The sequence below is a fragment of the Cercospora kikuchii genome, assembly GCF_019650295.1.
Source record: "Cercospora kikuchii DNA, contig_00005, whole genome shotgun sequence".
Classification (NCBI taxonomy): Eukaryota; Fungi; Ascomycota; class Dothideomycetes; order Mycosphaerellales; family Mycosphaerellaceae; genus Cercospora; species Cercospora kikuchii.
In genome coordinates, this window is record NW_025408586.1 from 1,623,660 (window position 1) to 1,646,520 (window position 22,861).

General features: G+C 52.4%; 9 protein-coding genes across 9 annotated transcripts; 4 read left to right on the plus strand and 5 right to left on the minus strand.

Annotated features, from left to right (window-relative positions):
* Positions 1-979: 979 nt before the first annotated feature.
* CKM354_000842100 (uncharacterized protein) lies at positions 980-3,468 on the plus strand (the record flags this gene model as incomplete). Its single annotated transcript, XM_044803795.1, has 9 exons — positions 980-1,706; positions 1,759-1,925; positions 1,980-2,048; positions 2,100-2,275; positions 2,323-2,474; positions 2,529-2,603; positions 2,656-2,750; positions 2,802-3,002; positions 3,058-3,468. The coding sequence occupies 9 exons, from the start codon at positions 980-982 to the stop codon at positions 3,466-3,468; spliced, it is 2,073 nt and encodes a 690-aa protein (XP_044659730.1).
* Positions 3,469-3,730: 262 nt separating this feature from the next.
* On the minus strand, positions 3,731-5,572 carry CKM354_000842200 (uncharacterized protein; the record flags this gene model as incomplete). The annotated part of the gene is made up of 2 exons (XM_044803796.1): positions 3,731-3,858; positions 3,928-5,572. 2 exons carry the CDS (start codon positions 5,570-5,572, stop codon positions 3,731-3,733), a joined length of 1,773 nt encoding a protein of 590 aa, XP_044659731.1.
* Positions 5,573-6,341: 769 nt separating this feature from the next.
* Positions 6,342-7,279, plus strand: CKM354_000842300 (uncharacterized protein; the record flags this gene model as incomplete). Its single annotated transcript, XM_044803797.1, has 2 exons — positions 6,342-6,955; positions 7,009-7,279. 2 exons carry the CDS (start codon positions 6,342-6,344, stop codon positions 7,277-7,279), a joined length of 885 nt encoding a protein of 294 aa, XP_044659732.1.
* A 110-nt stretch (positions 7,280-7,389) lies between these two features.
* CKM354_000842400 (uncharacterized protein) lies at positions 7,390-8,343 on the minus strand (the record flags this gene model as incomplete). The annotated part of the gene is made up of 1 exon (XM_044803798.1): positions 7,390-8,343. One exon carries the CDS (start codon positions 8,341-8,343, stop codon positions 7,390-7,392), a length of 954 nt encoding a protein of 317 aa, XP_044659733.1.
* Positions 8,344-8,866: 523 nt separating this feature from the next.
* On the minus strand, positions 8,867-11,703 carry CKM354_000842500 (phosphatidylinositol 3-kinase VPS34; the record flags this gene model as incomplete). Its single annotated transcript, XM_044803799.1, has 2 exons — positions 8,867-11,591; positions 11,645-11,703. The coding sequence occupies 2 exons, from the start codon at positions 11,701-11,703 to the stop codon at positions 8,867-8,869; spliced, it is 2,784 nt and encodes a 927-aa protein (XP_044659734.1).
* A 457-nt stretch (positions 11,704-12,160) lies between these two features.
* CKM354_000842600 (Smc5-Smc6 complex subunit NSE4) lies at positions 12,161-13,662 on the plus strand (the record flags this gene model as incomplete). The annotated part of the gene is made up of 3 exons (XM_044803800.1): positions 12,161-12,518; positions 12,573-13,424; positions 13,475-13,662. The coding sequence occupies 3 exons, from the start codon at positions 12,161-12,163 to the stop codon at positions 13,660-13,662; spliced, it is 1,398 nt and encodes a 465-aa protein (XP_044659735.1).
* A 2,750-nt stretch (positions 13,663-16,412) lies between these two features.
* Positions 16,413-18,078, minus strand: CKM354_000842700 (uncharacterized protein; the record flags this gene model as incomplete). The annotated part of the gene is made up of 4 exons (XM_044803801.1): positions 16,413-16,571; positions 16,627-17,027; positions 17,114-17,914; positions 17,973-18,078. The coding sequence occupies 4 exons, from the start codon at positions 18,076-18,078 to the stop codon at positions 16,413-16,415; spliced, it is 1,467 nt and encodes a 488-aa protein (XP_044659736.1).
* Positions 18,079-18,421: 343 nt separating this feature from the next.
* On the minus strand, positions 18,422-18,982 carry CKM354_000842800 (uncharacterized protein; the record flags this gene model as incomplete). Its single annotated transcript, XM_044803802.1, has 1 exon — positions 18,422-18,982. The coding sequence occupies one exon, from the start codon at positions 18,980-18,982 to the stop codon at positions 18,422-18,424; it is 561 nt and encodes a 186-aa protein (XP_044659737.1).
* Positions 18,983-19,317: 335 nt separating this feature from the next.
* Positions 19,318-22,140, plus strand: CKM354_000842900 (uncharacterized protein; the record flags this gene model as incomplete). The annotated part of the gene is made up of 1 exon (XM_044803803.1): positions 19,318-22,140. One exon carries the CDS (start codon positions 19,318-19,320, stop codon positions 22,138-22,140), a length of 2,823 nt encoding a protein of 940 aa, XP_044659738.1.
* Positions 22,141-22,861: the final 721 nt, after the last annotated feature.

The following is a 22,861-nucleotide window of genomic DNA, read 5'->3' on the forward strand; positions in this document are numbered from 1 at the left end:
GCAGTATTGCTCTGTGAAAAGCCTACAACATTAGAGCTCCGAGTAGAATTATCGGCAGATATGATTTTTCCCTTACGGAATTCACTGCTCACGTCAGACTCTAGCAGCATCAAAGACGCATCCTCCTCAGAATCGACACTCTGCACGTACGAAAATGCGAGACATAGAAAAGCGCCATGTAAAACCTCTCTGATCCAAAAGTACCAGCATTCTTGGTTGTTAGCCGAAGGTCATTGTCAGTATGACAAAATACATGCCACTTCAGTGATCAGCAAAGCACGCGCATAGTGCTGCCATGCTGCGACCACATGTCCGGAGGTCACGGACCATAACTCATGCAGTGCTCACACTTCCTCAGCTACTTCGCCGCGTTGAATTGCACGCGTCCCTGTTCACGCTGCTGGTACGAACGCTGCGCGACGAGAACTCCTGCAGTCGCATGCTGCCCTCTCCACAGCTCGTTTGAGGCCATATCGCCTGTTCTACTGCATAGCAACATGTCAGGTGGGATTCAAGCATCGATTGTCAGGTCCAGCTTCATAAATAATCATAGTCGGATCTGGAGCAGCACGGCATTACTGAATGCAAGATTGATATGGCAGGTCCGAGGCCGGGTCAAACGATCCGCATTGCTACTCGAAAGAAATCGTGCTTAGGAAGCGTGGCAGCACCAACACCTGAAGATCGCTGGCATGTTCGTTCCTCTGCTACGCAAGAAGCTTCCACTGCAGAAAGGCACCACTGCCAGACATCATCCTGCCAGCCTGCTGAGCAACAAGCCAACGCTGGGCTAGACTGTGGCATGGTCTGAATTTGTTGAGCGAGTACAAATAACGATTGAGTCTCCTCATGCCTCTTCTCTCCACCCAACAGCATTTCTGACTCTACGGATACAGAACGCTTCGCTCGTTTCGTGGTATTACCTTGCAAGACCGACAATTCATCTTTCTCGTACATTGAGCGCTGCCCTAGTCCTGCCATGATGAGCTTGAAGCATCTCGTATTCCTGCTCTGCGCTTCACATGCAATCGCATCACCATGGAACAGGCATGAACAACGTGGCGTGCCTCACGGTCCTCCGGCGTACGGCGAAGACGATGGCTCGTCGAGCACCCCGAGGCCCACTCATTGGAGCGGCACAACCATTACCCATCCCACTCTGCCCTCCTCACCCTACGTCCCATCAGCTCACACTTCTCGCCCAGCGAGCCCACCGCCCAATTACGGCCCCGTGTCATCGTCAACATGCGAAACATGGACACTGACCTTACCCGCTGGGCCTGTGAGCACGGTGACAGAATACTCGACCAAGACGCTCCCTGGCCAGCCTTCCACACATACCGAGACCCAGACTGCCCCTGGTACCACTGTCACATCGAAAATCTACTCCACTGTCACCAAGTATCAAACCACTGGGCAGAACGCTTCAACGATTTACCAGCACACAACAATTTACAGTTCAACGACTGCATGGGAATACAGCTATCTTACCAAGACTTCAACAACGACTTGTACTAAAAGCATCACGACTTCTCTGCCGGGTGCTACTGTCACAGAAAAGTCTGTGCAGCCGGCTTCGACCATCACCCAGTGGCGTACCGTGTCTGGTCCCACCAGAATTGTCACTGTCGAAGAGACTGAACTCGAGTACTCGACCGTTTACAACACGCATACATCGACTGAGACGAAGGTTGTCACAGCCCCAGGTAAGTGTGGAAACTTGGACGGCGATGTCTCAGCTTAGACTGATCTGAACAGGCACGACGACCACCTACTACTCAACGGTCCTTGGTGGACCAGTCGAGACTCAGTACATCACTCAGACTTTGGCAGCAAGCACCAAATACTCTACTGCCACTGTTACTGCCAAGCAGGTGTCTACAGTTGTAGTGACATCGAGAGTCCCGGCGGGCCCAGCGGCAACGGTTGGTTGCCAACTTACCACGTAGATCGATGGCTACTGACTACATCGGGTATAGGTAACAGTCGTTATTCCAACTCAGACTTCTTACATCACCCAGTCGTTCACCAAGGACTATACTACAACAGTAGCTCGCTCTTATCTTGTCATTTATCTTCCATGCTGACCCACAATCCAGATCACATCATACGCCGCTCCAGCGACCGTCGCGGAGACTATAACAAGCCACAGCGTGTCGATCGAGACTTGCTACAAAACGTTGCCTCCTGCCACCATCACTAGCACATCTTGGCAAGCTGCCTCGACAGTAACCAGCTATCAGACTATCACTTCCGATTTCATTTCTACCATCACGTGAGTGATGCTAGGTACAATTTTGATCAAGTTCTAATAGATTCCAGCTCTTTTGTTGCACCGACTACCATCATATCCTACTGGACTAGCACTCTCCCGGCTCAGACGTCTACATCTACTGTCTACGAGGTCGTCACCAAGCCTGTCTACGAGACTACCACCAAGACCCTTGCACCGTCCACGATCGTATCAACCGAAGGTAAAGCCAAGTCTTGCGTCTTACTACCGTTTTGTCCGGACTAACACTTAGTAGTGGTAACTTTGACGAAGCCGATAGTGACCGTCGTTACCGAGACTGTAGCACCATCCACTTTGACCTCTACAAAGAGTACATTATTCTCCTGTTATATGCAACGCAGAGCACAGCTAACGACTTCTAGCTGAGAAATACACGATCCCGGTCACGGCAGTCACGACGAAGACGCTCGCTCCATCAACGGTCACAATCGAGGAAACGGAAACACGCACCAGATTTGTAGGTTTGATCTACCAAACAATGAATATGCTCTGCTAACTGCCGAGAAAGATAACCGACCACCGAACAGCGACAGAAGAGTTTACGATCACTAAATTTTCCACAGCTCCTGGTACAACTTACGTCCACACAACGACAGATACAGACAACTTTACATTTGTTACGACAAGATACAAGCCGACCACAGTCACAGTTGAAGCTTCTTGCGGGCCAAAACCAACACACCATCCTCACAGTTCCACAGAGACAATTGTGCGTGTATTCGCTAAATCGTAGCTCTACGCAAGAGTCGCTGACGTTCTCGTAGACGTACTATCCTCCTCCAAAAACCTACACGACCACATGCACCGTAACAGCTGGCCAAACAAAGCCTCCGAAAACTGTGACCGAAAGTGCTACGTTGACAATCACAACTTCCGGGTTTCCACACAGCCCCAAGACCACGACTGTTACCAGTAGCTATGTGGTGACTTACACAGTTCCTGCGAGCTCAGCAAGAACGATCACTAGGACTGTCACGGAAGCAGCAACCTGTTCGACAACAGCTTGGCCCACGCATCCGCCGGGAGGATATGGTCCGGGCTACGATACTAGCTCGTGGATCTATCCTACTCAGAGCGCGTACTCGGAAAGTGGAAGTATTCCAGCGAAGCATGGACCTGGTGGAAATCATTGGGACGAGAAAAGTGACAATAATGCCAAGAAGAACGATGTTTGAAGAATGACAACTAGTGACCACGGCGACGATTGACGAAGTTTACGAGGGATGACACCAATTCAAAATCAGGGGTGTGGACTTGGATGTGAACAGAATCGATAATCTTTTCTTCTGAAATTCCACATCAATATCTAATGCAGTCTGATAGATTCATTCAGCACTCGAGATGAGCTAGGATATCTTCGCAATATGACATGTAATCTGAAAGTATCGCCAGTGTCTCGCGGTAAAGAGATGTGCGCGACTCGGTGGTGTCCGAGCACTATATTCGACCTTCCAAGTAAGGCCGTAGAGGGTGTCCAAGACTCTCTTTCTGTATCTGCAACGCAATAAACTGCGAATAAAATCTCGAAGAGCGAACTTCTCCCCCGCCGTAGTAGAGATGGGGATCTGGTAAGAACATCGTGTCAGCGATATAAGACATTTTACGGGCATGATAAAGGAGGAGGGACAACTCACGACCGGCAAATTTCGCGTAGGCTCTCGTCTCTCCTTCCGAATCCGGACCAGAAAATTCATCCATACGGCCAGCGACTTCAGACCCTACTATCTCCGCAGCATCTTTCCTAAAATCATGATCAAAGCCCGTAGCGAGCACGATCAGATCCGCTTTGATCTCTGTCCCGTCTTCAAATCGGACTCCCTCTTTCGTCAAACCTTGTATCGCGCCCTGTCTGACTTTGATCTCTCCATCAACAATCCGCTTGCAGGATCCAACATCGATATAATGTCCACCGAAACGAACAGAGAGATTCGTGAGTAAATCACCAAACCGATCGACCCTAAAACCAGCCTGTTCGAGGTCATCGAAACGTTTCGAATTCTGCTTGACGAGGAAGTGAATATTTCGATTGACTAGTTCTCGCGCAATTTTGTTTGGCATTGTGGCTTCCTGCCGATCTGCTACGTGGGCGGGCTTGTCGAGATTGTAGTTCCTCCCATGGCTCATGGCGAGCCATTCTCCTGGTAGGATGAAGGTAGGGTTGCGTTGTACCATAGTAACATCCATTTTGAGATCGGCCATGTCTTCGGCTACATCGTGAGCGGTATTGGCTGTGCCGATGACGATGCCACGTTTGCCTTCGAAACCTTTAGGGTTGTGATAGTTGACGGAATGGATGATTGTGCCTTGGAAATTGCTGGCTTTGATCGCTCCTTGAGATGCCCAACTTGGAGAAACGGGAGTCTTTGCACCTGGACCGATGCAGAGAACCAGGTTTCTGGCTTTCCATAATTGATTTCCGTCTGTTATGAACCACATTTCGCCCGTGGTATCCCACTTCGCGTTCTGGATGTGAGTCCCAGCTTGTATGTTCAGGCCGTACTTGATCGACCAGTCTTTATAAGCCGCAGCGATGCGCTTTGCAGGAAGTAAATTGGGATCGGTCTCAGTAAAAGTGCGTCCAAAGGGAAGATTGCCATATTCTCTGATCGTATGCCACTTGGCAGAATCGTACCTGTGCCCCCATGAGTCTCCAATCTGTGGTCTATTGTCGAAAAGGATGTTCGAAATGTTCAATGCAGTCAGTCGTCCTGCTACGCCGAGCCCGCCATGTCCGCCACCTATGATGGCCGCCTCGTAGACGGAATGGTCACCATTGCTTCCAGGAACTAGGTTTGGTGTGCTGATATTGTCCGGGTGCCCACGCCCTTCGTAGTTCTCAAGCCATGTTCGCAACATCCAGATCTTCCATGTACCATCTGTGTCTCGCATGACTGAAACAATGCCCGCGCCATTGCCGACGAGTCCCTCATCCCTTGTCGTGAACGAGATGTCGAATTCTAGCCAGCTAGAGGGAGGATCAGGAATTTGAACTTTTCTTGCTTTCGCTCCTACCACCAAACGGAAGTCTGAGCGTTTTTTGCTAGCACTGAGCTTCGACAATGTGCGTAACACGTCTTCGGCCGAGTGAAATGTCCGGAAAGTGTCAGTAAAGGACAGAATATCCCGCCAGATAGTGAAGGTCATCAGGTCATGCTTATCCAAGTTGTTCAATCTCGCAATTATGTTCTGGCCGATTTCAGCATAGTCAGCATCCTCAGGCACTGTAGCTTCGGGAAGCTGTCCTGGAATGTCATCGAATTTTGTTAAGGCGCTGCGCATGGCGTCGGATTCAATATGACTGTGTCATTGACAATTGACTACTACATTGGCTGCACTGTATTTATAGTTAGAACCTTGAGGCAAGACGTTTCCATCGTTGCGATTGAGCTCCGTGCGGACGTAGAAGCTGCCGTGATGACTTGAGTTTCGGCACGGACTCTGTGATTTCCATTCGGATGGCACTGTCTGCTGGCGCCGACTCGCCCATTATAAAGGAGTAGTGTCCCGCCGTCGATCAGAAAAGGTGCCGTGACAAGCTGCCGTTGTCCTCAAGTCTCAGGACCCCGCATGGGTTAATGTTGCCTAACATGTTCGCAGACGCAAACCCTTCTCGGGTGCTGACGTGCATAGGGCCAATTCCAAGGCATGAAGCAGCACCGGACATAAGAGGTCTCGTTCGCTTTCTCAGCCTGCTCAAGGCATAAGGAAACGAAGGGGCATATGAGGCGGTTGGTGGTGCGGAGTGAAGTGGAGGAAGTACGGAGAAGCGGGGGAAAGTTGAGGCTGAATGTGCCCCGCCACAAGCCCCACCAGTTGCCGACGGCGTCTGCGTGTGTGCATGTCGTCGGTCGTTCAGTCCCCGACACGAAGTCCCTCCAGCTGTCGGCTGAATGCACAGGCACTCGGTGGGGCCCAGCATCACGACAAGACATGGCCGAGTATAGCGATGCATTGGCGGGCCTCATCACTCTGGCTCCCATTTTCACATATCTCACATTCTCATTCTCGCTCCTTTAGCATTCCATAACGCATCACCACTACCACCACCATGCCTCTCGACAAACTCTCCGACAACCGGGCAGTCCAAATGCTCAACAAAGCTGCGGAGGGCAAATATGGCGTTCTCGGAGTCGTATCCTACAACCTCGAGACTATCGTAGCTGTCATTCGAGCAGCCGAGAAGAAACGATCACCAGTTCAGATCCTCCTCTTCCCATGGGCTCTCAAGTACTCCCCACTCTTCGTCGATCTCGCGGCCAATGCTGCCCGGAAAGCTTCAGTTCCTGTAACAGTACACATGGATCATGCACAAGATCCGGAGATTATCAAAGTCGCGGCGAAGATGAAGGCTGCAGATGGGACACCTTCGTTCGATTCTATTATGGTTGACATGAGCCATTACGAGAAAGAGGAAAATTTGGCCAAGACGAAAGAGTTGGTTGCTTTGTGTCATGCTCAGGGGATCTCGACAGAGGCTGAACCGGGACGCATTGAGGGCGGAGAGGATGGTGTGCAAGATACAGCAGAGCTCGAGGGAATGATGACCACGGAAGAGGAGGTAGACGATTTCATTGCAACCGGCATCGACTTTTTGGCGCCTGCGTTTGGAAATGTGCATGGAGATTATCATGGTGTGGAAAATATTCACCTAGACTACGACAGGTGAGTAAAATCGTTTTCTCCGGGTGGATTGCGTTGACTAACAACAATTGCAGGCTTGAGACGATATACAAGAAGGCTGCGGGCAGAGTTCAAATTGTTCTCCACGGAACTAACGAATTCCCTCCTGATATCATGGCGAAGTGCATTGAGCGTGGAGTCACTCGCATCAACGTCAACAAGTTGGTACTTGAGAACTACAACCAATATACAGCCGATAATTGGGGCAAAGTCCCTTTGACGCAAAGCATGGAGAAGGGCACAGATCTGATCCAAGAATTGACCGAAAAGTGGATGGATGCTATTGGAAGCACAGGCAAGGCCTAGATTCGCTAACGATTCCACGATAGAAATAGACGACAAAGGAAATTCGCCGGAACACTTCCCAAATCTCAGTTCTGTGTTGGTGGCTATCAATGATACTCAATCAACACCAACTACTTCTTCAGACTGTTCGCAAAATCCTGCACAGCATCCTTAAAACTCTCATCCCTCACATACCCCAACCCCAGCGCCTTACTAACATCAAACGTGATCGGCCAACTATCCAACATAGCCTTAATCTCCGGACTCGCCTTCTCCCTCTTCACCAACTTCACTGCCTCCTCCCCACCAACCTCTCTCAGCGCATCCAACATATCCTTCACCGTATTCGTAACCCCCGGCAGCAACACCTGTCGAATATGCGAAGGCATACAATCTGTCTCCAACGACAAAGTATGAATCAAATTCTTGACCAAAGTCCTAGGAGAACACAACCAAGCCTTGAAATCATCATCGCAAGGGAGGATGGATTCTTTGCCTTGGAGTGGTTCGCGGATTATGCCGCTCATCCATGATGATGCGGCTTGGGTGGGTTGACCTGGACGGACGCTGATGGAGGGGAAGCGGAGGGAGAAACCGTTGATGTAGCCGCGACGGGTGTAATCATTGATCAGATATTCGATCATGGCTTTTTGGGTTCCGTAGGATCCTTGAGGTGTTGGGACTGTAGCTTCCGAAGGTTGTTCAGGGAGTGGTTGGCCGAAGATGGCAGTCGAAGAAGCGTAGATGACTTGGAGTCCAGGCTGAGTTTTGCGGATCGCTTCGAGGAGATTGAGCGTTGAATGGAGGTTTACGCGGTAGCCTAGGCCGAAGTTCTCTTCTGAGCCGGCGGACATGATACCATGAAAAACGTATGCAGCATCAAGTTTCTGGGAGAGGACGGCGTTTGGGTCCTCGTAAAGATCAGCTTTGATTGTTGTGGCGTTCTCTTGGTTCTTTGCTGCTGACGGGACGGGAGGGTCGAAAATGTCTGCGAGAATGACTTTGTGACCATCGTTGAGGAGGTGCTCGGCGAGGAGTTGACCAACGAAACCGCCAGCACCTGTGATAAGGATCGTCTTAGACATTGTGATTGAGTTACTGGTTCACTTCTGGACTTGACTGCACTTGTGGTCTGAGGAAGGATCTCGAGCCAGAATTGCGGATGAATAGATTAAAGCAGAAGACAACTACCGCATTAGACTTGGACAACTTGGACGACCCCAAGCACCCCCAAGGCGCGATGGTGGGGCACAGACTCGCGTCGCACAATGCGAGGTCGTGCCCACATGGCAGCTCATCGTGAGCTCGACGGGCAAACAGCGGCCGAGAGACGGTCATTCCGCCAAGCGCGGCAATTGTCGGGGACTGAACAGAACGCAGGTCCCGTACAGCAGGTATCCCGAGCTTCACATGACAAAGCTCCAATAATCATGTCCTTCTCATCAACCATTCAGCTTCATATCGTTCCTTCACAGGCCATAGTTAAGGCTTACTTGGGCTTGATATGACGTCCACGGGGCAATGCTTTTCACCGCATCTTTTGCAGTGAGCACATGTGCGTGGTCTCAAGAACGAGCTGAGTACATCAATGTCAATGTTGATGGAGCATCATGATTTCCAGCCTTGAGTGAAGCCATGCAGCTTATCGATCAGCACCGGACCCCAGGCGCCAATCTCTCTGTCGATCATCTCTGAGAAGAACCTGACAGCATCTTCTTCACTTACGTCCAGCTTGAATCTTTCCTCGACCTTTCTCACGGCCTGGTCTCCAAATATGGCAAGGCCAGGAATACCCGCATCCTGCATGAGAGCGAACAGGTTAAGAATCAGACTGCTTTGTCGACGCAAAGTGGTATAGGCCGTGAAGCAGTACTGTCTAAAGGTGTCGAACTGGCTCTCACTGGATGCTGCGCCAGCAGTACCGCCACCCATGCCCTCAATCATTTCGCGAGATAGCTTCATTAGAGGTGCCATGGGCTTGGGGTCGCGTCCAAGAATATAGCCAAAGTCGATGTGGAGGAAGTGGCCGTCCTCTGTCAGCAGCAGATTGTCAAGGTGGCGATCGCCCACTCCTAGTAGGTAGGTCACCACGCAATATCCTGCAACAGACTTGACGTAATTGTCCATTGCATCTTTGCGGACGCCAAGGACAGATTCAGCGCCAGACAAAGGCGGGTTGTGAGTTTTGAGGAAGCCGAGTATAGAGCTGTTGTACTTTGGGTCCTGTAAGATGTCTGACACTGGCTTCGAAGCAATGAATTGGACGGCGCCGGCCATTGTGGATGTGGCTAGTGTTCGGTACGGTGTCAGTTTCAGGTCGAGATTTTCTTTACGAAGGAGGCGATCCATGAGTGCGATGATTTGCAGGACCAGCTGATCCTGACGCAGGTCGTCGCCCGACTTGAAAATGAACGGGTATGTTTCTCCCTTGTCCGTTTTCACTTTCAGCAGCAATGGCAGCAAGGAGGACTTGAAAACATTACAATCATCGGGTATGATGCCAACAGCCTTGACATCTGGGTCGAGTGGCAGCGGCAGCGGAGGGTCAAGGTTGAGAAGTTCGTTCCTCGGGTCGGCCAGTGCCCTCTTCAGGTGCTCAATCTTCCGCAATCGATCACCTTTGCCCGATTGTACATCTTTGCTGATCTTGCTGATAACAGTGATGAGTTCGCCTTGTCGCAGTAGCACTTTACGTCGTGCTTTGCCTTCAGGAGTCGACTCAAGCTCCTTTTGAAAGTCAAAGCTCACCCGCGCAAACAGCTTTCTGTTGGCGGCCGCAGAATGATCCTCGTCTCCAAGGTCCAATTCTACCATCAGATACCAATGTAGGAAGTTACCGAGTTTCAGGTTCGCTGCTGAGCGGGCGATCAAAAATGAAGCGAGAGAAGAGTCGCTCTCGTCCTCTTCCCGCGATCGTGCTGGCTCGAATTTCAAGGCTTGGACAAGTTGCAAGAGATAGAGCAATAGCTCTTCGTCATCGGCCTTGCGCAGGCGATCCACTGCGTAGGCACGCACTGACGGATTGCGTACACTGGGGCCCAGTAGCTCGAGCGCATCGTCGACATCGATCTCAGCCCATTTTGGCAGCAATGCAATGGCATTTTGAGTCTCGGTTGGCTCGTTCCAATTTACGGATTTGACTAGCTTTGTCAGAGCACGCTTATCCCGTGTCAAGTGATGTCGGAAGCGCCAAACTTCGTCCTTCTCCTTGTCAGTCAGGTCGACTGTTGGCCCGTGGGACATGATACGGTTAAGGAAGTCGCGCATTTTCGGATTCGGTTTCAGGTCGCGATCCAGAGCATGTTGCTGGTTACGGATAAGCCTGCGGTGCTTTGTCTCCGCGGGATTGTCGGCGTATCCTAATTCGGGATCATAGACACTGATCAAATTTCCACCGCCATCCGTGTCGCTCAATCCATCTGAGTGGATACCAGGCCCAAGTTGAACCTCAGGAGGAGGCTTGAAGTTGACGCCCGTGGCATTTGGCACTAGCGGTGCCTGTATGGACGAGATTGGCGGAGGAGCATACTCGTAATCAGCAAACACAATGGGGTGATCAAATCGTGGGAATTCGATATACAGATAGAAGGTGCCGTCCACGTGGTCTGGGTCCCCTTCGGCACACCGCCCCTCGGTAGACTCTCCATTAGCAGTGCCATTAGGTGATGAATGTCGATGTCGTGGTTTCATGGAGTCCTTGATCTGCTGTCTCTCTAGTTTCTCGACTTGTCGAAACACCATTTGGTCGAGCCATCGATTTTCCGAGATCTCGCCCATCTCATGGTTCTTCATAAGTGCGACAAGACGTTCGAGCTCGGCATCTCTGCGACCTTGTTTCTCGCTGACGATGACAGGCTCCTCTGGCTGATTGCGGCGACCGCGCTTGCGTGGCTCTAGCCAAGGAGTGGACGTATCGGAGAAGCCGTCCGCAGCTTTGTGCCTCCATATCTTGCACTTCTGCCGACCTGTCCTTAGTGTCCCATCGTCATCGAATAGTGAGATCGTGGTGCCTCCAAAAGGGATATGGTGGCTTTTGTCGCCGCCCTTCGGATTGATTGGCGACAAATCCCACACGGTGATGGCCAGCTGGGTGTTGACAGGCAAACTGCTGTAGTCGATGGGCAACGACAGCCACTGGTTCCAGACCCGTGCATTACGGAAGTGCCGGTAGGGTGTCTGAGCATGGACCGTCAAGGGCTTGGAGTCGCAGTAGGGCGTGACAGTGATGTACAGCTCGGAGTGCGGACTGAGGTTGCTGCCTCGATGGCGGAGGTCAGGCCGCTTCAACAGCGTCGAATATGGCAAAGGTTTCTCAAAGCCTTCAAGGCGGCTCCTAGATCATTTTAGCATTGCACTGTTCACTTTGCTGCATGCAGGCAAACCCACACCTTCACTCCGACCGGTACATCCAGCTGCGATGAGCTGGCGAACGTGAAGGGTTCCATCGGGGAAGACGGCGACATTCAGCGCGTGGTCTCCATGTGGCGGAGGGATATTATATAACAAACGGAGCTGCTCACGTGCGCCGGCAATCGTGGTGATCGGTGTGGTGTGGTGAGACAGGTCGGTGGCTGACGATCTGGTCGACAAGCTGCGCGCCCAGGCCACCGCGTCCCTGACGTCGCGTCGAACTTTCGGCCGTCGCGACCAGGACGAGCGCATTCACTCACGACGAGCCCCCAAGACCACGAACTTATTCGCATCACCGCCTTGACATCGACTTTGACGCACCTATCCTCGCCACACATACACACTCACAATCGCTGCGACAGAGACACGTCGAATCGCGTGAGGTGTGTCCGCCAGCAAGCGTATCGCGTCGCGCGGCCTCCACCCGATATCCACTTCAGCAGAGCCAGCGGCACAGTCGACATCACAGCTGACACATTCTCATGACGCGCCATGGCTCGCTTGAACAATAGGCCGTCTACTGTAGCGAATTCGCGCGCGACAACTATTGCTAAATCTCCAACACCGGGCCAAGAAAACCGAGATCCCACCATGCGACGCGACAAGGGCAAAGGACGCGCCTCGGAGTCGTCGAGAACGAGCTTACCCACGCCCTCATCCGACGATACCGAACGCGCGCGTGGACAGAAGCGAAAGAGGACACATTTCGCCATGACACAAGAGGCGGACATACCAGAGGACCAGGACCCAGAGGATGTGAAATTCACGCGATACTATGATCCCAATCAAAATGCAGACCAGCGGCGTCAGGTCAAGCGCAAGTCGCGCGCCATGTATCGCAAACTCCATGGTATGTTTGGGTTACGCCTGATGAGCCAAACTATAGACTGACCACGCACAACAGAGGAGCGCGATGAACTTCTGCGCGGCAATGGCGGTGGCATCAAAGAGGCACTCGATGTCGCGAACCAAAACTTTAAGAGTGTCAAGCAGACATCGGATGCAACCATGGACGCCAGGTATCTCGTCGATCTCTCGGCAATGGCGAAGAAAAAAGCCGCAAGCATGATTCTCGGCGACTCTAGCGCTGGAATGGATGTGGACCTCTTCCTGAACAGATGCGTCTTCTTCATGAAAAACCGGCATGCCTTTGGCATCGATGAAGACGAGGCCGCGTTCCAAGCTACACAGCGGCAAACACAAACCCAACGACCCCGACGAGATCTCGAGGACGAAGATGACGATGACGATGGAGTAGATCTTGATTGGGAGGTTATGGGCCGACATGCTTGCTTTCCCTTCAACAGACGGCCTGCTTGTCCGTCATTTCTGTTGGGACCTCTTTCCGTGGAGAAGAAAGTCCGAGCGCAAACACAACGCAGAGCGAGACAAACGAAGGACACTGGGCCCGCCAAAAATGTCGAGCGAATCGGAAAAGAGGACATGGCAGCTGCCGATCCAAATGCTTTGACGACACAATGCAAAGCAATCTCGAAGCATCTCAGAAGACATTGCGAAAAGGCACAAAATGCTGCAGCACGGATTGAAGCAGAAGAAGGGCCCATGGACGAAGATCGCGCCGAGGAGTTTTGCAAGCAGTACAAAGTCACAGAGACTGGTGCACCGTCGCTGTTCGAATATGTCATCAATCCCCACAGCTTCGGCCAGACCGTGGAAAACTTATTCTATGTGTCTTTCCTGATCAAGGAGGGCAATGCAGGAATTGTGAAAGACAGGCATGGACTGCCAACATTATGTGAGAATATCCTCCTCTCTAGTTTTGATGGAAGCTAATAACAGCGCCAGCACCCACCGTAGCACGAACAGTGGAACAGCAGCGTATCGACAAGACGACGAAGAATCAATCCGTCTTCTCGCTGGATTACGCCACGTGGGAGAAGCTTATCAAGGCTTTTGATATCACTGAGCCAATGATTTCACACCGAAGCGAAGACCAACCGACTCAAGTCACGGGAAATGGTTGGTACGCATAAGTTTGGTGTCCGCAGGTCGATTTGCTCGGCAGCCTGCTCTTCATTTGCAGTCTCGCACGATGATGTTTTTGCATTATATCAACGCTCGATACCCTTTTAAGCGAAGACACAGCTTTTGTTCATTGAAGCTCGCAGTGCCACATCTGACGCATGGGCATGTTTCGGGACTACCGTTCTGTGCCATCCCTTGACAACGCATCACTAACTGTATTGTAGGCATGCGTGAAAACACATCTCGAGCTCGCTATTCTCATCCTACCATGCTTTGTGCATCTTGGCAACCAGACGTGTCATCTGCTTGAAACAGATGTCTGCAGATACGTGAAAGAAGCGTGAACGCCACATGGATCTCACGGAGTGGCCAATTGATGCAGGTCGTGACGAGGCTTCTCTTTGCCATTCTGAAAGCTTCGCATATTCTTGTACGAAGCGCCAGAGCAGCCACTGCAACGAGAGCATTCCTCCCGTTCGATTCTTGTTTCGGCAACCGCGAATTGATGAAGATTCTCCCAAAGATCGGTACACTAGACTCGCATCTCCATCTGCTCAAACTCCAGACAATCCGACTGGTGGATCTAAGATCCTTCCCACGTTCTCCCTCCAAGCTAGCCAGAAGTAGAAAACGAGAAGCCAAGGCGATCCACAAGCGTAGGGCTGTGCGGATGACAATAATAATCGTTGGCAGAGCCACTTGGTCGGGACGCATCTTGCTTGCAGAACTTTACCTGCTTGCTTGCAGATGCTTGCCCCTTCGTTTACCTGTTCGGGCGTCTGCCAATGTCCTCTTCCTCTGACAAGGTCATCAAGCGCCATACTGCTCCTGGCTACCACGTGTTCTCGGTCAGAACTGTTGGAAGCAATGGATCGGACGATGTCAAGCCGTACACGACGCGGAAGTCTCACAGGAAGTCCCGATTGGGCTGTGGAGCGTGTAAGCTGAAACGGGTGAAGGTGTGTGTGTTTTTTCCTCTTATCGCAAGAAAAGCGAAAGTCTAGCCGAAGCCCTGAATGTAAGGCTGAACGATTGTACTTGGACTACAGTGCGATGAGAAGCGACCTGTTTGTGGTCGCTGTGCAAAATCGAACTCAACATGCGACTACCAAGCCCCTGCTCCTCGTGTGGTAACGAAGAAGAGTACCGGCTCTACCACCTCGCCAACAAGCCCAACAAGCCCTGCCACATCAGCTCCCACTCCAACAATACCGATCCCAAGGTCCATGGAACAAGGCTCCCGAGACATACACCTCCTAAAACACTATGACAGGTTGACAAGTGAGCCCACGGACACCATCACATGCTCAGATCTCCTTGTCGGCAACCAAAGCCGTGAGTATCGCACGGCTGTATTGCGATTAGCCCAAGAGGTCTGCACAGAACAACATAGCATAACCTCTTACACAGCATGTCCATCCCCGCTAACCGTCGTCGCAATCATAGCATTCGTACCTCTTGCATGGAATCCTTTCGATAGCCTGCCTTCACCTAGATCACCACGAGGTAACTGGCTACCGCATCCCGAAACTCTCCCATTTCCAAGTCTCTCTGGGAGACTTTCAGAATGCAATCAACAAACCCATAACCCAGAACGAAGCGGACCCAATTCTCCTCACCTCAATGATGATCAATATGCAATATTTCTGCTACATTGACAGCATCGATCCCAAAGACTCCTGGGTATTCTCCGGCTCACCTTCACGTTTGGATTGGTTATCGATGCAAATGGCTCTGACGCCTTTGGTCCACAGTACCTCCAAATTCGCCGGAGAAAGTATGTTACGACCTGTATGGGCTTACGCTGCGTATGAGAGGGATGCGAGTAGGGGCTTGCCAACGGAAATGCTACGTCTTTGTGGTGTGCATGAACGCGCGAGGAATTTGCATCGGAATCCTTATTGGCATGCTTTGCAGTCTTTGGCGCCGTTGATGTTGGAGAGGCGGTCGACTGATAAGTTGATCAAGTACCTGTCTTGCTTATGCGGGTTCAATAAGAGGTTTTTGGCGAGGGCTCAGGTTAATGATCATGCTGCGTTGCTGATCTTGGCGTATTGGTTTGGGCTGATGTGTCATGTGGATTTCTGGTGGTGCAAGAGGCGGGTGCGAAGGGATACGACTGCGCTTTGCATGTATTTGGAGGCTCATGGTGATGACAGGGTGAGGTCGCTTCTGGACTTTCCGGCCAAGGCTTGTGGGTACTGGCTGGCGGACGGTACTCTTCCACTTACTGCTGGCCCTGCTGCTCGACATGAGGACTTGCGCCTTTACAAACCAGAGGCTTGGCCCAAGTGAGGCTCCGGACTCTTTTAGCTGTCTTCGAGAACTCGGTTGTGGAAAACCGAACTGTCCACACCTTCCCGCACACGGATGGCTTTCGAGTATGGTCTCACTCGCATTAGAGCAACAGCACGGAAAGTATGTCGTCGAGATGTTGTAATGCAGGCAGCGCACAGTAGCACTGTCCTGGAAGATTATCATCGCTTGGAAGTCCGTAACGTGGAAACTCGGGCTGCAACCAAATACGATAGCGCCTTACCAATTGGCATTCTCGAAGAAATAAAAAAGCACGGTGTCAACTTTAGAGAGGGCAATTCGAATGATTCTATTGCGTTTCCTCGACAGGGAGAAATCTTTAAAGGTAGAAGCGGAAAGACCAGGAGAGCAGCAGTGTCGCAGGATCAGTGTGTAGCTCGCCCTAATCGTAATATCTTGTGTGTAGAAGCCTTCCTACACTTCTCTAAGCCTGTCGGTACATTTACAGCTCACCATGCGCCACTGGAAGTGCAATCAATTGCTTGTAGAGCTCGAGAGGAATCGTGATGTTTTGGCTCACGACGCCCTCGAGACCATTGCTTGTTGCAACATCCGGGTTTGGATAGTAGTACGACGCAATCGCGATGATAACATAGACGACCTAGACGATTATTAGCACAAGGAATTGATGAGACCAAAGAATGAGAGTGACTCACCACCAGTAAGCTCCCTTCGAGCCAATTGCTCTCCTGATCGCGCAAGAAGTTGCCGACCACGAGAATGGAGAGCACAAGGAGAACGATCATAAAGATTTCGAAGTTGAGATCCATTGGCTTTCCGAGCGCCCAGCCAACGAGCACAACCAGAGGTGCGTTGAACAGTGCCGTCTGGATCGAGGGACCGATGCAGTGATACAGTGCCACATTAATGACGCCATCCCAAGCCTCATCGATAGACGTGAGATGCTCAGCTGCCTTCTCAACCAATGGAAGCAGGATCAGGCCAAGGAACTGGTCTGGTACGCCGCTCTCGACCACAGGCTCGATCTGAGCGACGAGAATGACTAGAAGGATGACGACGAACACAATGGCAATTGCGATTGCAACAAGGGCCTCGGCTATCAAAAGTAGTCAGTAGGAGGTACAAAGATGTCTGAGACAGGTCTTTCGCGAGTTGAAGAAGCCCTCTAGCGACCACACTTACTCATGGTGAGTTTCGGCTTGGCCATATCCTCGTGGTGGTCTGCATCCGCGTGCTCGTCTTGCTCGATGACCTCGTCGAAGATGGAATGCGCCGAGGTACAGCTATACAGCAGGTACAATCCGTAGGCAATGATGAGAATTATGGATGTGTACTGGCTGATTCGGAGGATGTCGTTCTCAAGGGTATCCCGCGTGAAATGTTCGTGAAGTGCTGATACGGTCTCGGACTTGAGTGCTGAGTAGAATGCCGATGGAATCAAGAGACCAAATGCTGCGACGAGGAGTAGCCCGCTGCCGACTTCCGAGACAACAGAGTGGAACTTCTGGTTCTGAGTGTGCTTTCGTATGCCAGCGGCAACAAAGCACAAACCCAAGCAAAGCAGCAGATTGGTGAGGATTGAGCCCAGAATGGCGGCCTGAATGATCGGGATCAGATTTCCTTCATCTCCATTGCCCTCGCCTTCTCCATCTTGCGGTTCGTGCTTGACGATCAAGATAACGAAGAGCGCGATTTCGACAATGGAGCCGAATGTCGTTTCGATCAGGATACCCGCCACTTTGGGCATCTTTCTTGCGAATTCCTGTCCTGCAAAACCGAGCAGGTTTGCAGCGGGGATCATGGCCAGATATGATGTTGCGAAAATCCAGAGATGGGCGTCCGTGACATAGTTGAGCACGATGGCCACGATCACGAATGGCCAGAGAAGGTTCACAGCCGACGACACGCGGCTCGAGGAGCGTGCGACGATGGAGAGGAATTGTGCAGGATGGAAGCCATGGCGTCCACTCTCGCCTTCATGAGCTGTTACTTGCCCATCAGTACAGTCTTTCAGGAGAAGTCAGCCTCATGGAAAGCTTACCAATGCCATCAGCAAATGTGTGAGTTACGCGGTGACTCGAGTTGTGTGTAGACAGTAAAGGTGCATGCTCCCCATTCCCATGGCTTCCATGCTGTCCTCCGGCCATGATTGGACTGCTGCGTTGGTTCGCTTGTCTCTTTATGTGGAGGTCGATGGTGAAGAGGCAAGAGCTGGGAAGCTGTCCCCAGGTGTCGGGCTCACGCCAAGCAGCCTCGTTTCTTGGATGCTTGGCTTAACGTCTTCCCACTTTTCCTGATGGTAAACACCTATGGCGAACCGCATCTCAACATCGATCGAGCGCTGTGTTTCCCTGCTTGAAATGTCGGCTCAGGCCGCCGTTTGGGAGCCTTAAGGAAATGGCACATGCCTCCGGGGTCATCCGAAGCAGAATACAGGGAGCGCGGCGCCTAGATCTCTTCATCCTGGAGTTTATCCGGTGTGCCGTGGTCTCATATTCTCGTCAGATCGATGCCCTCGACGGTGCCGTAGGCCTCGAAGAGCCAGTCCCCGTCCTTGTTGCGCCACCATACTGACTTGCTCACAAACTGCCGCACAATTTCCTTGTCATATGGAGGATGGGCAGGCCCCCGCAATTCGTAAAAAGCAAAGTTCGTCGCAAAATCGCCTTTCACGCTGGTCTGCGACTCTATCAAGGTTGCTTGCGCGTGATCTGCGAAGGCGGATTTTACTCCTTTCCACCAGTTGACGTATTCTTGCAAGCTATCGAACCTGCTCGGTCCAGAGAGGTGAACGTCGACATGGAAAGCTGGCGAAGCCCATGACCAGGGAGGTTTGGACACATCGAACTGGTGATTGTTGATGGCGAGGATGATGTCTTCTTGTCGTGAGTTGATAATGTCTTCGATGGCGGCTAGCTCGGCGGACTTTGCAGTGGGTGGTTCAGAGCGAGCACTCTGGGTCATCATGGATGTGCGACTGCATTGACTGCATCGATGTGAGGGCGAGTAGGGAGAAGTTGCGGTGGACAGCAAAGGGCCGCGGAGAGTCATGTAGTGCATTCGTATTGCCTCGTAGCTTGAATGGGCAACCTTGCTGAGCTCTGTCGACGCTTCGAGCGAATGTTGTGAGCGTGCACCCCTGAGGCAGCGGAGCTCCATCAGCCTTAACCGGCGCTTGGTCCCAGATCATGGCTTTAGTGCGATGAGGGCTTGTCTCGGCGGTGTTGATGGCAGAGTAATAATTCTGTACGACGGCATCCGAATAATGTGAGACGGAAGTGCAATAAGCGCAAAAGTAGTGGGACAACAATGATGTCAGCCGTCTGAAGCATTCCGTTGCGGCAACACTCCTAACATCGACATTGCAAAAAGTGTATCACGATGCCATGGGGACATTGACCGCCAGCGTACCCCGGCTGGCACAGCACTGCGAGCACAAGCTTCCCACCAGCTGCATGCTATGGGATGCGCACTGTTGTGCCTGTATAGACGAACGCCCACATAGCACTTCGTATCGAACGTACATTGACGGCGTCGGCTTCGTCGCCCGCGGCTTACGGTGGCAGCGATACTGCAGCAGCTGTCGAGCCTATTGGGACCATCGCGTTGCCGCATCTGGCCTGCGCCCCGACGAGACTCGCATACCAGAGCGACCAGACCAGGCCGATTTCCTTGCGCGGTGGTATGAGTTCTATCAGGGCTATAGGCTGGTGAGCAAGGATGATGGCAGCGAGGAGCAAGTGGCCGTCCTGGGCGAGCCCTTGCGCGAAGTGTCGCCTGGGGTGCTGCCGCGAACGCTGGAAGAGCTGAGGGCCGGACGAGAACGCAGCGAAATGGAAGAGCGCGAGCGGACGGAGGCCATCAGGCAGAGACAGGAGCGGGATGCCGTGCGGCAGGAGGCGCCGGCAGGACCATCGCTCGAGGAGACGCTCGATCAGCTGTTGCAGGCGGCGAGCGTGGAAGAGGCAGACACCGCGCAGACTCCTGCTGCACCGAGCCCTGAGCACCGGGTGGAGCGTCTCAGCGAGCCACATGCGGCTCCGCGACAACAGGTTCAGGCACAATCAGTCGTCCCGGCCGGAACGCGGAATCGAGAATATCAGGCACGACGCATTGCGGCCCTGCGTCGCGAGCTGCACCGCATGAGGAGCGGTATCGAGAGGGTCATTTCGGGTCTGCGCGACTTGGGCGAAGACGTGCCAGACCATGGCGATGCATCCGACCGACTGTCAGATCTGGGACGAACACTCGATAACATTGCAGGCTCGGCACCGCAAGACGTCGCGGATCGTGCGCTTGCGAGCGTCAATGCTCTCCCCGAAGGCGCGGCCACGACGCAAACTGATCGTGCGTTCGCCAACTTGCAGGCTCGTGTAGATGAGGCCAGACAGCACGTAGACGAAGCACGAAGGAACCGTGATCAAGCTGCCACCGAACTGGACGTGGCCGAGAGAGACTTGCGATCCTCGCAGTCACGACTGAGGCAGCTGCAGAGCGAGCAGCGAACGGCAGAAAACTACACGCGCATCTTCGGCACTCGCGAAGAAATGGCTGCTCAAGGCGAGCAATATCAGAGCCCGATCGGTGGCATGTTTGAGAGAGCCTACGAACGCTTTCGCACCGCCGAAGACGTACGCAGGGAGGAACGCACACTCAGGCAAGTGCTCGCGGACGAAGAAAGGGCGGGTGGCGAAGACGTCGCGAGCCGTCTGGCAGAATTGGAGGCACGCGAGCGAGACGTCTGGGGCGTGCCTCATCCGCCTGGATCGCAGCAAGATCGCAGGATCTTGCGTCAGATCACGATCACCCAGGATAGAAACTCCACCTCGCAGGCACCAACATCGAGCAGTCAGCGTATCAGAGATTCAGAGAGCGGCCTAGAGCCCCGGGGTGAAGAGGTCGCGCTGGAGCAGTACTATAGCTTGCTTCGCCGCCAAGGGTGGAATAGCGAAGCACGCGCGGCTGAGCCTGTAGAGCTTGAAGCTCCAAGCAACGAAGCGCCAGGGGATCTACCGGAACTCCCGGCGGATACTACTATCACAGTCGTGGGAGGGCCACCAGGTCAGTCGCTCGACCCTGAGCCTCATGTCAGCAATGATCGCGGCCTCGACAGCATCTTTGTTCTCACAGCACTATCGAACAACGAATCATTACGCTCAAACTTGCTTGGAAACCCCACCGTGAGCTACATCGAGCACCTTCTGGGGCAAGTGCGAGGAAACAGCTTGAGCCACTCGGATCGAGAGACTATTGAGGGCTACTTAGAAGACAGTAATGTCATCTGGGGAAGTGGATTGCCTGCTGAAAGACTACGCCGACGCCGTCAACGTGGAGAGACCGTCAGCTTCAACGAGATGGCCCACGAGATCGCTGCTAGTGGCACTATCATTGTGCACGATGTCGAGCTCATGGCCGGTGCTTTTCAAACGAGCTCACACATCAGACGACGTTCCGGCACGACCCTTTCCGAGCAGCTACGAATGCTGTACAGACTGCAAAGGGGCGAGCGCACTTCTGAGGATCGAGCAGTCTTGGTGCGCATGCTGCAAAACGAGTCGACCTTTGCTCGCGCCAAGCACGTAGTTGAAGAACAATCAACTCCATCCGCCGCGTCTGGCAACGCAGCTGAGCTGAACCGAGCACGTCAGCAGACAGCACGCGAGGGTGACCACTCTCGAACGGAACTGGATGCTCAAAGAAGAGCGACGCAGACTCTCGCACTTGCAGCAGGAAGAGTCGCAATGCAAGCCACTCCAGCTGAATTGATAGAACGTATGGCCAACCGCGACGAGGCTACAAGAGCAGCCTATGAACGCCTGCAAGCGAATGGCTTTGCACCGACAGCCATTGACGGGCGCCCGATAGGCCAGACCTATCGCCCTCTAAGCATCGATGACTTCCTCGGTGGCCGTTCTGACTCCGATACAGATTCGGACGATGAAGCAAAAGGACTCGATGCCAGGAACACAGGACGTCCTACAGAGCCACTGGCCGAAGAAGAATTGAACGTGAAGCTCGATTGCCAAGTCTGTTATACACAACTTGCGGACATTGCATGTCTTCCTTGCGGCCACTTGGTAATGTGCCAATGGTGCAGCGACCAGCACTCTCCCACTATGCCGCACGACCGAACACGCCCACGGCGAGCGGCGGCATGTCCTGTCTGTCGAAAGCAAATTCGACAAAAAGTTCGAGTATTCAGACCTTGAAGTCATGATGAGATACGACGTAAGGATCAAGACTCGTAGTGCGAAATTTGAGCGTTCATGCTCTTGGAAATAAAAGCCGACAGTGGGGGACGCTGTTGACTGTAGATACCCAATAATACAACTGATCTTCCATTACACAACGTATCCTCTCTCGGAATGCCTCCTCCGGACACATCTACCACCTTTTGCCAATCTCCTCAGCCTCCCCAGCAACGTTGGCTGACCTCCCTCCCCTTTAAAGAGACCACCTCACTCAAAATTGGGTATGCTGCGAGGCCCTATTCTGCTGCTCTTTAATCCTATCACTCCGCCTCCGCAATTTCTCTTCTTGTCTTGCCAACTTTTGCCGATCTGTCAAATCTTTCCGCAGCTGTTCGTTCTTCGACAGTCGCTGCTTGCGAGCTCTCTTCTTGGAGAAGGACATTATGTCTTTGTAGATGGAGTTGAAATTTATTTGTTGAAGAATGCTCTTTGCACTGATGTTTTCGATGCTCTTGGTTTGTAAATTTTGGTCCTGTGTGATCAGATGAACTCTAGACTGTGATGATCAGCGATTTCGTGCAACACTATATACCAGCACCGTCGTGATTTCTAGAAGGTGAGCTTCGAGCCCAGCCTCGTTCTGTAGCAAGGATGCCATGTCTGAGTGGCATCGTTTCTTGAGTCACACGCGGACCCTTAGGCGTCATTAGAACCTGACTACGTCAACTATGCCCGTGAA